Here is a 13,781-nt window from a genome sequence, read left to right on the forward strand (position 1 = left end):
GCCCACCTCCACACAGCTGATCTTGAAGGACTATCCTCTTGTCATCTCACCCCATCTCTCCTTTGTTCCTTCCACTAAAGCTCAAACAAGTGACAGCGACTGATCAACAGATGGAGAATGTTTTTTTCCCCTTTTCTTTATCAGCAAACACAGCAGCTTGTAGTTTGGAGGCAGCGCGGTTAAATAGTGGTTAGCACATGACAGTTCTGAGCTTCGGTCTTTGAATCTCAGCTGCAGATTTACTGTGTAGACTTTACATGCTGTCGCCATGCTTTTGTTGGTTTTCTGTGATTACTCCAAAAACTACAACACACAAAAACCTAAGAAAAAGTAACAACAAATTTGCCACATTCTCCATGTACTCTTGGACTACGGTACATTTCCAGACAAACTCCTAATTAAACCCCTTTTGTCAGAAGCTCTGGAGGTCACATCGTAAAATGTAGGGCCATTAAATGGCAAATTTTTAATGAGCAATTTATTATTAATCATACTCATAAATTAATTATTTTTATGATGGTAATTGCTCAAATAAATTAATGAGGCAACGTGGCAGCTGTGAAAAAGTCAGAAGAATTTGCGAGTGTCTATTTAAAGATTGACTTGTGGGTATAATGCGCACAAAATGAAACCTGTAGCCGAAATGAAGATAAATCACTGCGCACACAGAGTTGTCCACCGACACATCTCTGCCGGCTATCACACGAGCGTCTCGGCCCCTCTAGTTTCTCTCCCCAATGACAGCCTCGCCGGAAATTCAGGAGTGACTATGGCGGCACTAGCCTCCCACAGCAGCGGTGGCGGGAGAAAGGAGCGACTTATAATCACTTGGCTCAACATAAGGGGGACGTTAGGAAATTAAGGCAAGCTGGTACAAGGGGGGGTGGTACAAGGCCGCCTAGAAGATGGTTGACCTTTAATAATCGTGACGATGACGGCCATTGAGGCGATGTGGATGAAATGTGCCCATTTGGTTTTGGAGTTTGTTGTTCATCACAATGGAATGAAGCATTCATCTGGCCCATGTTTAAACAGTTCTCATTTGACGTGTCATGTATTTGTAATTGCATTTACTGCTAGATAATTAAAACAAAAGCAGTCTTATTCTTGAAAGGGATGAGAAACATTGCTGTGCAACATTCTTTCGCTGTAATGTACAATATTTAAAATGCAATGCAATGAGAACGCAGCAGATCAATTTTTTGGAGGGGCGGGTGTAAAAAGAGAGTTGTCAAAATGATACATCCTCACTAACTGCTGGTGGTGTAGATATAAATGAAATTAATGCTGTAAATTATTATTGTGGTCGCATATTCGGCACAATCTGAACTACAGACAATGGTCAAATGGTAAATTTTACTGGAGTGGCAATAATACATTTGGATTAACTAATCCTTGCTATATTACATTTCGGTCATTGTGTTCATCTCATCTAAATGTGTATGTAAAGCCAAAGATCATGGAAAGCAGTATTCTAAAGTTTGCAGGAGGTGGCGATAAATTGGAGGCACAGGGGTCTGCCCACACGCCAAGCCAGCTTCATTAGCGAGCAGGACATCAGGCAGCCTTGTTAATGAAGAGCTGATGCTGAGCAAGGGCCTTCTCATCAAAAGCGAATTTAAAAAAAAAGTTGCTTAGAAATAATGTAAACATTTTTTTGTTTAAAGTAGCTTTCTTTTGGAGTTCATTAGCGCAATCGAAGCCATCAGAAGGACACTTGTGATTGAAAATAGAAGTGCTAATGATTTGGTCTTTCAGTGCATCTAACCATCATCACTTTTAGATCGAGAACTCAGTCCTTTAAGTGTTGAATAAATAAAACGGTATACTGATTTATTGGGGTGGACACTTCAGTCTGAATATGTGAAGGTTTCCAGGAATATCAGCGGTGATGCATCTGTCTCTGTTTTTAGAAACTGTTACACCGTGTCAAACGGGTTGAAAACTCATTAAAACATTTTGCATAAGACTGTAAAATAACTTGAATATGAATACTACTCAAGGCTTTTTTTTTCAGTTAGGGTAGTAAATCTCTTATCCACTGCAAAAAGTAGCTCGTTTAATGAAGTGCAATGCACTGTGAGTCATAGAATGAACTGGATGATCATCAAAGAGGAGAAGTAGCCAATAAAACCTGCCTGCATCCCACAGAGTCAAAAGGATCCCACCTAGTGTGGCATTTTGCAGCCTGTTTGTGAGTAACATGAAACACACTCATTGTCACTACACGTCTCTCATTATTGCCTGATATCTTTTGATACGATCCCCAGATTCCCATCTGATTCTTCCTTTTCCCCTTTAACGATGTTTTTCCCCTTTTTAACCATGATCTCTCATGAGGTGACATTTGTCAGGGAGCTGATAGGAGGTTCTTCCTTGCACCAAGCTTTTAACATGATTGTCAATGCAACATGGCTCCCCTTGGATGATCAAGTGCAATTTACTTGAAACCATTCTTGTGTCACTAAACTCAGTCATAAACTTGCATTTGGTCCGGTGATGGTGTGTAACAACGTTAGTATAACTCTGAACAATAACATTAGCAGACATTGGAATTCTACTGCTAATGCATCATGAGAGGTGACCTGGCTGCAGGTTAGCACATCTGCCTTTGGGTTAAGAGGTTTCAGGTACGAATCTCTGTGTGGTGTTTGCATGCTGGGGTTTCCTCCGATATCCCGTATGTTAATTTAACACTCTCAATTATCCATCAGCGTCATTGAGACTGTGAATAGTTGTCTGTTGTGTATGTGCCGCTGTGATTGGCATGCAACTTTTCAACTTTCTTGCAAAAGTCAAATGGGATAGGATTTGACCACAACCCAAATGAGGACAAATGCTTCATAAAATAAATGGAAAACTTCAGATTGTAGTTTTGATGCCCATGGGTTTGAAATATGGTTGAGTGATTAACTCCAGCTAAGGTTGCTATCTACGCTAATCAGATTGGTCAACAACTCAGTAAAACGCAAACTGTTTAGTCAAACCAAGTAACTGTAATGCACTGTTTAAGGCAGGGGTGCCCATTAGGTAGATCCTGATCTACCGGTAGATCTAAGACAGGTCCCAAGTAGATCCGAGGAGAAAAAAACAAAAACATTTGTGTGTTTTTGTACATGTTAGTAATATATATTTTTTGTGTTAATGTACGCTGCACCCTAATCATCCTATCAGTCTCATTTTCACAAAAAATGAAATAAAAAATAAAATAAAGCAGATAAACCTTGAATTTACGGTGGCGCGTGAGTACGTCCCCGGAAGTTGTTTGCGCTCAGCAGTCTGCAATTGCAGCTTGTAATCAGAGCTGTTGCCTCTATCTTTTATCGTCATGATTCTCATTCAGAGTTTGCTTCATGTACAATTCACCGAGGGCACGGGCAAAGAATAGGAATCTCGGAGGGCCCAGGGAATCACTTTAAAACTGTACGTGTGAGCTACGGTAGTTGACAGGCTGCAAAAGTGCATCGCATGCCTCAGTTTCAGGCTGTTTCTCATCATGGCGTTCATGTGTGCGTGTGTGTGCGCGTGCGCGCTCGTGCCGGTAAGGGTAGATCCCGGGAGGTTAGTTGATCGAAAAGTAGATCTTCGGTCCAAAAAGTTTGGGCACCCCTGGTTCAAGGTAATTTTGTCGATAGTCGTCCAGATTTTCTACATAAATCAGTAAGTAATTTTCCAATTCTCAAAATATATTTGAGAGCTCATTAACTAATAGGCCCATTTCTGCTACCAATTGAAACAGTTATTGTCAACGTGAATTCATGCGGCACTTGATAACATTGCGACAATAATTGAAAGTGTAACTTTGCCACATGCCTCTGTCAATATTATTACACTGCAGAGCTTCACATTTCAATTACACTTCACGTCACATTAATCACATTTATCTCAGGTCCCCTTTCACTCACAGACGCATTTAAAGAAAAAAAAAAGCAAGAGCATTTATCCGATACCTTGGAAGAATACACAGAGTATTGGCTGGCTACTAATGCTCCCTTTTCAGCAACTAAGACAAGCGGAACTAAAGTTTAAAAGGTTAGTCAGTAGAGAACAAACTGGAGTTATCATCTATCTCGACTGGAGGTGTTAGGCTAGACAGGGCTCCTATTTTTAGCCCATAAATCACCACCCTCATTCCTCTTGGCCTTTCACTAAGCTGATGAGTGCTGAGAGGGTGGGCAGGTTGCCACTGCAGCTCACGGGGGGTTTTCCTTCCTGTGTGCTAAATGTTAACATTTATCTGCAAGCAACGCATGAAATGATATGTGACATTTTAAGAACAGTTTGGCCCAACTTGTTAGTTTGGTCATTCCAATCGCGCTCATTCGGTTCAGTCACGGTGACGAAGCAGCTGGAGTGTGGCGGTTGACTTCAGGAGAGGCGACCTCTCTGTGGACTGATCACTAGTCAGTCAGTCCACACATAGAAACAGATAGGCACTTACCAAATAGTTACTATTGAATCTAACATGATAGGATGGTGAATTTGTTATTCTGGGTTCCTGCTTGCGTGGGTGCCACGGCTTTCTCTCACATTTCAAAAACATGCATGTTAGGTTCATTGAAAACTCTGAATTGTCTATAGGTTGAAATTTAGGGGTGAAAAGTTGCTTGTTTACAAGTTCCGCGCAACTGACCGCTGACCGGGATGCCCCCCCTCCTCAGCAAATCAACTGGAAATCTAATGAGGGCAAATGGTATAGAAAGTGGATGGATCATTTGGACTGTGGGAGAAAGTTCAATGAGAACAGTGGGGAGCCATGAGACAATCCAAATCAATGCATCTGATTCGGAGACAGAATGCAAAAAAAAAAGACATCACATCTAGAGCAGCTACAGACTTTATTTTACCATAGAATGTCCGTGGAACGTCTAAGGTCATCTACATTAGTAAAGATTATCATATAAGCCATTTAGATAAAGTATGTTAAACTCAGAAAACTGGAAAGAACCTTATAAAGATAATTAAAAATGCAGACAGCAATGAACAGTCCCTTGCGTTTCCTTTTTCATAGCAAATCTTCAGAGTGTCATCACTGTATTTTACAGGGTTACCAAAATGTTCTCATACATGTGATCTACATGATCCAGGTGAGTTTTCAAGTTCCTCTCTTCCTCGGCTATACGTCACTATCGATAGTTTTGACGATAGTCAATGTGGATTCAACATGCCACCTGCATGTCGGCATGCAAAATTTTCTTTTTTCACCAACCATTCCATGGACCATGTGCGTGCCAAACCGTGGCACGTGATCTGCACCGAAGATGATCAGTTGCACCACAGTTGATAAGCAAACCTAATCTGTTTGTTGTACAAGTCAGTGCTTTTCATTTCATTGCATCACAGGTCATGTCATAGTTGCAACTCCATGTCCCTTCTGTTTTGCACTGCCAGGTGGCCTTGTGAAATGAAAAACATCACCGTGGGGTGTCATTTGTCTGTTTTAAAAAGATAGCCAAAACCCTCCCCTTGCTTGAAGGAAGCGCATAACTGATAACAGCGTCTCTTGCCTGTGACAAGCAACCATCCCTGTGGCGCACATGATGTCATTTAACCCCACGTCTAATCTGGTTTTATAGTTGCAACCAGGCTGCTTGTAATGATGCTGTGTGTGCTCTGAGTTTTGTTTTGTTTTGTTTGTTTTTTATGATTGTTTTTCAGGCCAACACGCTTCTGTCAAAACTGTCTCCTCCTAATGTATAGATATATATATAGAGAGAGAGAATAGATTTTTACACACACACATTATATATATATATATATATATATATATATATATATATATATATATATATATATATGGAACGCCTACATGGAACGGCATAACCAGGTGGCTGGCATAGTCTACCGAAACATCTGTGCGGAGTATGGACTGGAAACCCCAAGGTCAAAATGGGAAACACCTCCAAAGGTGGTGGAGAATGAAGATCCTGTGGGACTTCCAGATCCAGACTGACAAGATGGTAATGGCGAACCAACCAGATATCGTGATCATAGATAAAGGGCAGAGGAAAGCCGTTGTAGTGGATGTAGCGGTGCCAAATGATGGAAACATCAGAAAGAAGGAACATGAGAAACTCGAGAAATACCAAGGGCTCAGAGAGGAGCTGGAGAGAGCCTGGAAGGTAAACGTGACAGTCATGCCTGTGGTGGTCGGAGCACTCGGGGCAGTGACCCCCAAACTAGATGAGTGGTTGCAACAGATTCCGGGAACAACATCGGACATCTCAGTCCAGAAATGTGCAGTGCTGGGAACAGCAAGGATACTGCACAGAACCCTCAAGCTTCCTGGCCTCTGGTAGAGGACCCGAGCTGAATGAGGGACGGACACCACCCGAGGGGTGAGATGAGGAGTGATTTTTTTTTTTTAATATATATATATGAGAGTGAGAGAAAGAAGGCAAAGGCCATATCAGTGTGGATTTCCTCAGGTCATACACAGTAGACTGCGTGTTAAGTGGAGATCACCGATGCGGCAAGCAACGCACCCGTGCAAACCCAAGCACAGCAAAGCTATCAGTTTCATCTGCTGAGCTTCTGCATTATTGATGCTTCTATCCTGTAAAACAATGAAGTCACTTATGCTGCCCGTGCTGTTGCCGTTGCTATTGCTGCTTGCGTTACACCTGCCAGTCAACAAGAACAGCATTTTGTTAAATAAGTGGCTTTAGAGAATACAAGCGTCAGCCCCCTGTGGTCTTGCAATGACACTTGACTCTCAGTCAGAAAGAGATAGATGAACTCATAAAGCCTTGTTTCCACTGAGCAATACGGTTCAGTTTTCTTCGCCACAGATCGATTCAAACAGGGGTTCAATCACAATTGGCTCTTTTCAGGGCATGCTACCTACTCAGCTTGCCATAACTCCTACTACCAGGTTCTAGGATGTTCTATTTTTAATGCCTAAGTCTGTTGGCGTTCCAAGAAAGCCGAGCAAATATCACACAAGTGACATAAACCATCGCCTTGAGAGGAATTCCTATTTAGGCAAGGCTTTGGTGCAATCTTGTCCAGTGAGAACGGCGCCTCGCACCAAAAGTCAGCATGGATGGCCCGAAGCTCGCCAACATCTATAATGAGTAGAAACAGTATTGAAAATTGATGGATGGAAGAGTTGCACTGAGCCATGTTGCCGAAACGCTATTTTGTAGGTGACACAGCCATTTCCGTTCCACCTACCAAGCTTTGCGATGTAAATGAGAGCCTGACAAGAATTAACCAATCCAATTCAAAATAAACAACAGTATTGAGTAAATTGAAGGAGACAAGTATGTGCATAAATGTTCATGAATATTCAGATGATGCAATGTCTGGCTCACAGTGTCCTTAAAAGCACCCTGCAGCTTTAAAGGCTCTCATGGTCATCTTGCTGAGTCTGATCGCATCTACCAGTGAAAGCTGAGTAGTGACCCAAAAGATCTTGTGGTTGCCTCTCAACGAAAGCTCATTCTTTTCCAGCATGAGAGTTATAAAACATCAATGTTAGTCATTCAATGCAGGTAGCCTAGAAACCACAGATCTTGAGAAAATTTACTAGCCACGGGAGTTTCTTTTTGGACTGCTTGCCAGGGAGTCAGTATGTAACACCGGTATGTGTGGTTGCCCATGGCAACAACACTACTAAGCGCACATAAATGGATATAAAAAGATAATGGAGTATACCGTTCGAGCAAGTGATACCGTGTACATGCTTCTTTGGAAGACCAAGATTGGGTACATGGTCATCGAACAGTTATGAAGTGAAGCAAGAAGACTGTGAAGTCATGTGTGAGACTCGTTTAACACTCTGTTGCTCGAACAAAGAGGCTAGCCTGAAATATTTCTCCTGCAGATCCACTCCCTCCGATGGACATTGCAGTTAGATTAGACAGGATAAGTCCGTCACGTGCCTTTTTAGCACGGTGCGGAAAAAAAGTAAGACTGCTCTGGAAAAGTACTCGAAACAGGAAGTTTCCCTGTGGGGCAGGTGTGGTACTACTACTAATGAAGCCTGTGTGGCCTACGGGTCCTCGGTTCTCCAGACCAGAATATTGAAGTGACCTTCTGGGCTTCTTAAGACATGAAGAAGAAAACCAGCAATATACATTTGCCGGAAAAAAATTGATTCCTTTGGAAGTACAGCGATGTCTGCATCAATTGGTCATAAAAATGTAATTGATCTTCGTCTGAGTCACAACAATACACAAATACACATTCTTGTAATGAACACCACACGACAAATTGTAAATTGTACAATCTATGTTAGAAAAAGAGGTCGAAAAACATTTTTAATTGGTTATGCCTTTGGCAGCAATAAACCAAACATTATCTGTATCTGCTCATCTCAACTCCTGGACAAAAATTTTGACTCATTCCTCTTTACAAATATGTTTCACTTCAGGAATATTTTGTCTCTCTCTTGAGGTCATGTCACAGCTCCTCAATCAGAGTCAGATCAGGATTGACCTGGCTACCCCAGAAGGCATATTTTCTTCTGCTAAAGCAATCATGAACTGGCCCAGCTCGAACTATTTTTGGCTACGAGGGGTTCGATGTCATCTTTGTAGCTCTATTTCAGTACCTGTCAAAGATCTTGAACGGCACTACTCAGTCTTGTCTCTGGTTACCGAGGCCAATTTGGGCTCCTGTAATGCTGAAAGGTTATACGGCAATATACACATCATGGCCACCAAGTAGACACGCTTGCAGAGTTTCACACTTAGCAAGCAGTGGTTGATTGCACATACCTGCAACTACAAGCCCATAAAGATGGAACTCATTGAATCAGATATTATTTGGTTTCTCAAAGAATTTTGATGAGAAAAAATAATATTCCAACCTGTGGAGACAGTGTGTGTGTGGGGGGTGGGGGGTGGGGTCATGATCTACACGGGTAAATATTACAGAAATACGGTAGTTGAAGGAAAGATGCTAGTGTTCCAAGTCTGGTGGTTTTATCAGCATTTGCCTCAAATGTTGTCTCCAAGTCTCGTCCCCGTTTATGGCAGTCTAATCTGCCAATCATTTTTCCCCTAACGCCTGCTGGATTAGAGTTATTATTTAGAGTTAAACCTTGAACTCCATCACTGTTCTGGGAGCAAACTCAAGAGGTTTTGAAATCACAACCTGCATTCTCGGCCGAGAATAATCTCTTCCTGGAGATTTGGAGACAGTGATGCACCCACCGAGTAGAATATTTCAATCACATTTTCTCATGGAAGTACCCAGGGACCCCACTGAAACATTGGTATTCAATGAATTGAATTATCCACCTGCTGTTGCTGCTTTGAGTCAATCCCACACCTGCTTGACTGCAGCTAAAATGCATCCATGTAATTGAAATGGTCAGATGAACAAACTATATTGTGGAAGTGGATTTTTATTTGTTCTGTAGGTTTTACCCCAATTTATAAATGCTATTCTTGATTTTGACAACAAGGTCCATGTCTCCATTGATCAGTTTCTTTTTTTTTCATGACAGGTATAACCAATGGTCTAAACATAGAGTGATTGTAATACATGAGAAATATATGCACACCACCAAATAGAAATAGAAATTATGTTTAATGAATTGTATCTTCTGCCACATAGTGGGAGATAATTGAATTGTTCTGCCTGTCACGGTACAGCGTTGGGACAGAGTGAATATGATTATTTGTAGTGACTAAATAGTACTTTATTTTTTTTAATATTTTATGTGCTAGATTATGCCGGGATGCTTAAAACCCATATCACACGCAGCAGCAAAGTTTGCGCACACAACAAATGTTTTTTCATCACGGTTTGTCCAATGTTGCAATGACGTCCGTTATACATTCGCAAATAGTTTTACATCATCTTGTCACAAAGAAATTTTGAACGGATTTCAAAGAAATGTTCACAATTGTCACAAAATGAAGATGTTCAAAATTTGATGTAGGCAACAAAAACCATTTGTAATATTTAAACTCTTTGCGAATGTCTGGCAAACGTCTTTGCAAACCTTTGCAACCGTGAACGAACCGCTCAGTGAGATGCGGGCTTAAGAAGGGTGAAAAAGATTGAGTTTTCACAACAATGTCACAGATATTAATCGCTTTCAAAATTGAAAAAAAAAACCCCAGACAAATCAAATTTTTATTAATGTCTTATATACCAAATTCTCCAAATTTTTCACCATGTTTGTTTCCCATTTCCAGCAAAAATGTATCCAATGTATCTTACTTACTTTACATCAAAATTCAGCCTGGCTAAACTGAATTTGAAATGTATTCATCATATCATCAGTCCCTAATGTTTTTCCCAGAACCATTTAAGACAGATCAAAGTGAGTTATACTTACATCTGTGTCTGGCCCCTTATCAGCTCCTGGGCAGGAGAATGTGACAAATTCATGGCACCTCATGTGGACCACAAAACAGCACACTGCAAACACATAATAATAATAATCAATGGTTAAAACAGATTGTATCATTTTCTATGTTGACAGAAGAGTGACAGTTAGTCATGGAATGAATTAAATCTGGTCTCATCCGGCCTCCAGATGGCCTGGTTCTGTCACTGCCCTGATCACACCGTGCGGTGCCGTGCTTGGCCAGAAACTTTATAGCATCCAGACAGCACTCAAATAGATGGACAAATGGATACAACAACTATCCGCTTGGTGCACATATACACCCACATACACCACATACGGAGTGTATGCGCCCACATACACTCTGAGGGTTGGTAGAATGGTCAAAATGTGATGAGGTCACTGAAGTCGGACTGTTGTCGCCGCGCGGTTGGACATATATCAAGACAACTCTGAAGCAGCGCAAGAAAATGTCTTCTGCTTTTAAAGTAAATAAATAAACAACAGAATAGCCTTCTGCCAAGGTTTAACTGTTAACAAAAGTTACTTGTGTTTGCTTATCCAGATGGACAGATCACCCACAGTGGAATTCACATCGTGAGACCAAATTGGCCCTTTCAGCCTCTTGATTAACCCCGGGAATTTGAGTAACTCCATTGTTCGCACACAAAAAAATACTACCTGGTCTAGGAGGTTTGCCCTAGAATCTTTTTAAGTGCTTCCAAGGGTCAAGAGTCTCTGTGGGCCAACCTGGAGCACTTGAGGGGGAGGGCTGTGCTGACAAATGCCAATTGGATGAATCAACTGGATGGTGTGTTGTTTTCACATCGGCAGAGGCCATTAAACAATTATTCTGTTAGTGTGTGCTTCTTTCTTTCCTCACTCACCTAATCTATTGTAAGAATGATGGGGGGGAAAATGCGATAAGTGGACGGACGAAGATGTGCGCGCTTGCTCTTCCAAGCATTTCGGGGATGAGGACATCCAGCGAGTCTTCTGCTAAGACTTTGGAGGTATTTAGAAAAGCTATTGGAGAAAAACTCAGACCAGGTATTTTTTTTTTGTGGGTGAACAAGCAGATCACACAAACACCTGTGGTTAGCAGAGAACTGCTTGAATGAGTTCTGCAATGTGAACGAGCTTATTCATGAAGAGTGAAATTAAATTTTTGTTTTAACACCTTTATCTAGATCTTCACAACAAATGAATGTGTTCTTCCTTGTTTCATGTATCACCTCCCCAACAAGTTTTGCTGGAATTGCCTGTGCAGTTTTGGCAGACGAGCTGTTAGCAAATTAACCTTCCTGTGAGGAGTTTGTGGCTAATTCCTGCGCTTTCATGGTTTTCTCTGTGTATTCCGACTTCCTGCCACATGAAAAACACGCATGGTAGGTTAACTGAAGACTCAATCTTATCCTTAGGTGTGAATGTGTTTTTCTTTACATATGTCCTGTTATTGGCGTGGGCCCAGTATAGGATGTAATCTGCGTTTTGTCCAAAGTCATCTTGGATCGGTTCCAGCTCATCCGCAATGCGAAAAACGACAAGAACTAGAGAAGATGGATGACAAGTGTTTGTTCGCGTACGAAAACCAACAGCCCTCGGAAATGTTAAAATTTCACTCTTAAATGGAAACACTTGCAAGTTGTAATTGTAGTTTAATAAAATGATAGAAATATGACTTTATATTTAATTATTTTTCCAACAGAGGCATGAAAGCAGGAATTCCAAAATTCTGAGACAGATTTGCACCTCCAAATATAGATATTTAATTCTTTTTTATTGATTACCGGTAATTGATTAATTAGTTCCTAATTTGTCTTACAGTCAATCAAGGTATTTATCAAAATGCCTCCCACAGTAAAACACCACACAAGATGGCCTGAGCTAAGATTCAAACCCAAAATATCTCGACTGTGATGGTGTGAGACATGCTAACCATGACTCTCCGGCGCTGCCATTACAGCAAGCTAGTTTTTTTTAATGAAACAAAAACACACCTAAAAATAATATACACCAAAAATATTGTTCTACGAGTAAAAGTGTATGTTAAAAAAGAAAAAAAAGCAACTTATTAGGAACAGGCTTTCGGCATTTTCATATGTACAGCATGTTAGCACAAAGCTGCTTCTATCTGTCTTTATTTAGCGGCCAAGCTCTCAGTTGATGTCTGCAAGGTCGGCATTTTCGACAAAGCATAAAGTCATTAGACTGGTGGTTTCTATTAGCTTCACTTATCCATGACAAAGACTGAGTAGACTGCATGAGTGTTTTTTGTTGAATTTGTGCTGCAATGCCATCATCATCATCATCATCATCTTCCGAGCCGCTTGATCCTCACTAGGGTCGCGGGGGGTGCTGGAGCCTATCCCAGCTGTCTTCGGGCAGTAGGCGGGGGACACCCTGAATCGGTTGCCAGCCAATCGCAGGGTGCACAGAAACGAACAACCATTCGCACTCACACTCACACCTAGGGACAATTTAGAGTGTTCAATCAGCCTGCCACGCATGTTTTTGGAATGTGGGAGAACATGCAAACTCCACACAGGGAGGCCGGAGCTGGAATCGAACCCGGTACCTCTGCACTGTGAAGCCGACGTGCTAACCACTGGACTACCGGGCCGCCCTGCTGCAATGCCTTTTCAGCGAAATTTGTCCGATTTTTAGGTCCGCACTTGGGCAACTTTGCGCAGAGCAAAGTCTTGGAAAAAAGCCTTCGTTTCATGAGAGCACTTGAAGGGTCTCACCTGTCCTTCCTCTCTTCCCACTACAATCTTCTTTGGAAAGCAAGACTAAGCACTGTTTCGTTAAAGTACTGCACAGCTATTAGTCCGCAAAAAATATGCATTGTAGATTTCACATAATTTTTAGGCATATTAGAAGATGCACCCGTATGTTTCACAGCATGCCGCACACTGTACATAAGATATGCTTTCACAGTCGAGCTGTGTGGGTGAAAAACGTGTCCCACACAGCACTTGTTTTATTTATATTTCTACTTCACAAAGGTGGTTTTCACTTGTTTTCATTTTCCAAAATAAAATTGGAATACTCTGACCTTGCAAAAATATGAACACAAACGTTTGACACAAGAAGTTGGCATGGCATCAACAGCCCCTGACTGCAAGTTACAGACAGTTTTTTCGTAAATAGCATTTGTAAATAGTTGCCATTCGGAGGTGTAATTCTTTGGCTCCGGAGCTTTCAAGAAAATGTTCACAAGTACCACTCAGTAACTTGGACAGCTTCACAAGTCATCTAATAGCAACCATCTGCGGTTTTGAAGGGGAAAAAAGTGTGCTGTTGTTGAGAATGTTACCTCGATGAAAAAGTCAGTGGTCACTAAAGAAAGTGAAGGTTGCCCTTAATGATGGGAAATCAATACGACCTTCACGCAGACATATTGCACCACCACAAGTTAACCATGACTACCCTCTGGTGCCTCCTCAGAGCTATTGGTCAGCACGGTCAA

General features: G+C 41.5%; 1 protein-coding gene across 2 annotated transcripts in view; it reads right to left on the bottom strand.

Moving 5' to 3' along the window:
* LOC127612741 (protein kinase C alpha type-like) overlaps positions 1–13,781 on the bottom strand; it is a 152,053-nt gene that overhangs the window by 47,680 nt on the left and 90,592 nt on the right. For both annotated transcript variants that reach the window (XM_052083522.1, XM_052083521.1), the window contains one exon: positions 10,298–10,380. In XM_052083522.1, coding sequence (XP_051939482.1) covers positions 10,298–10,380 — 83 coding nt within the window. The remainder of the gene's footprint in view (positions 1–10,297; positions 10,381–13,781) is intronic.

This window comes from Hippocampus zosterae, chromosome 13 (genome assembly GCF_025434085.1).
Source record: "Hippocampus zosterae strain Florida chromosome 13, ASM2543408v3, whole genome shotgun sequence".
Classification (NCBI taxonomy): Eukaryota; Metazoa; Chordata; class Actinopteri; order Syngnathiformes; family Syngnathidae; genus Hippocampus; species Hippocampus zosterae.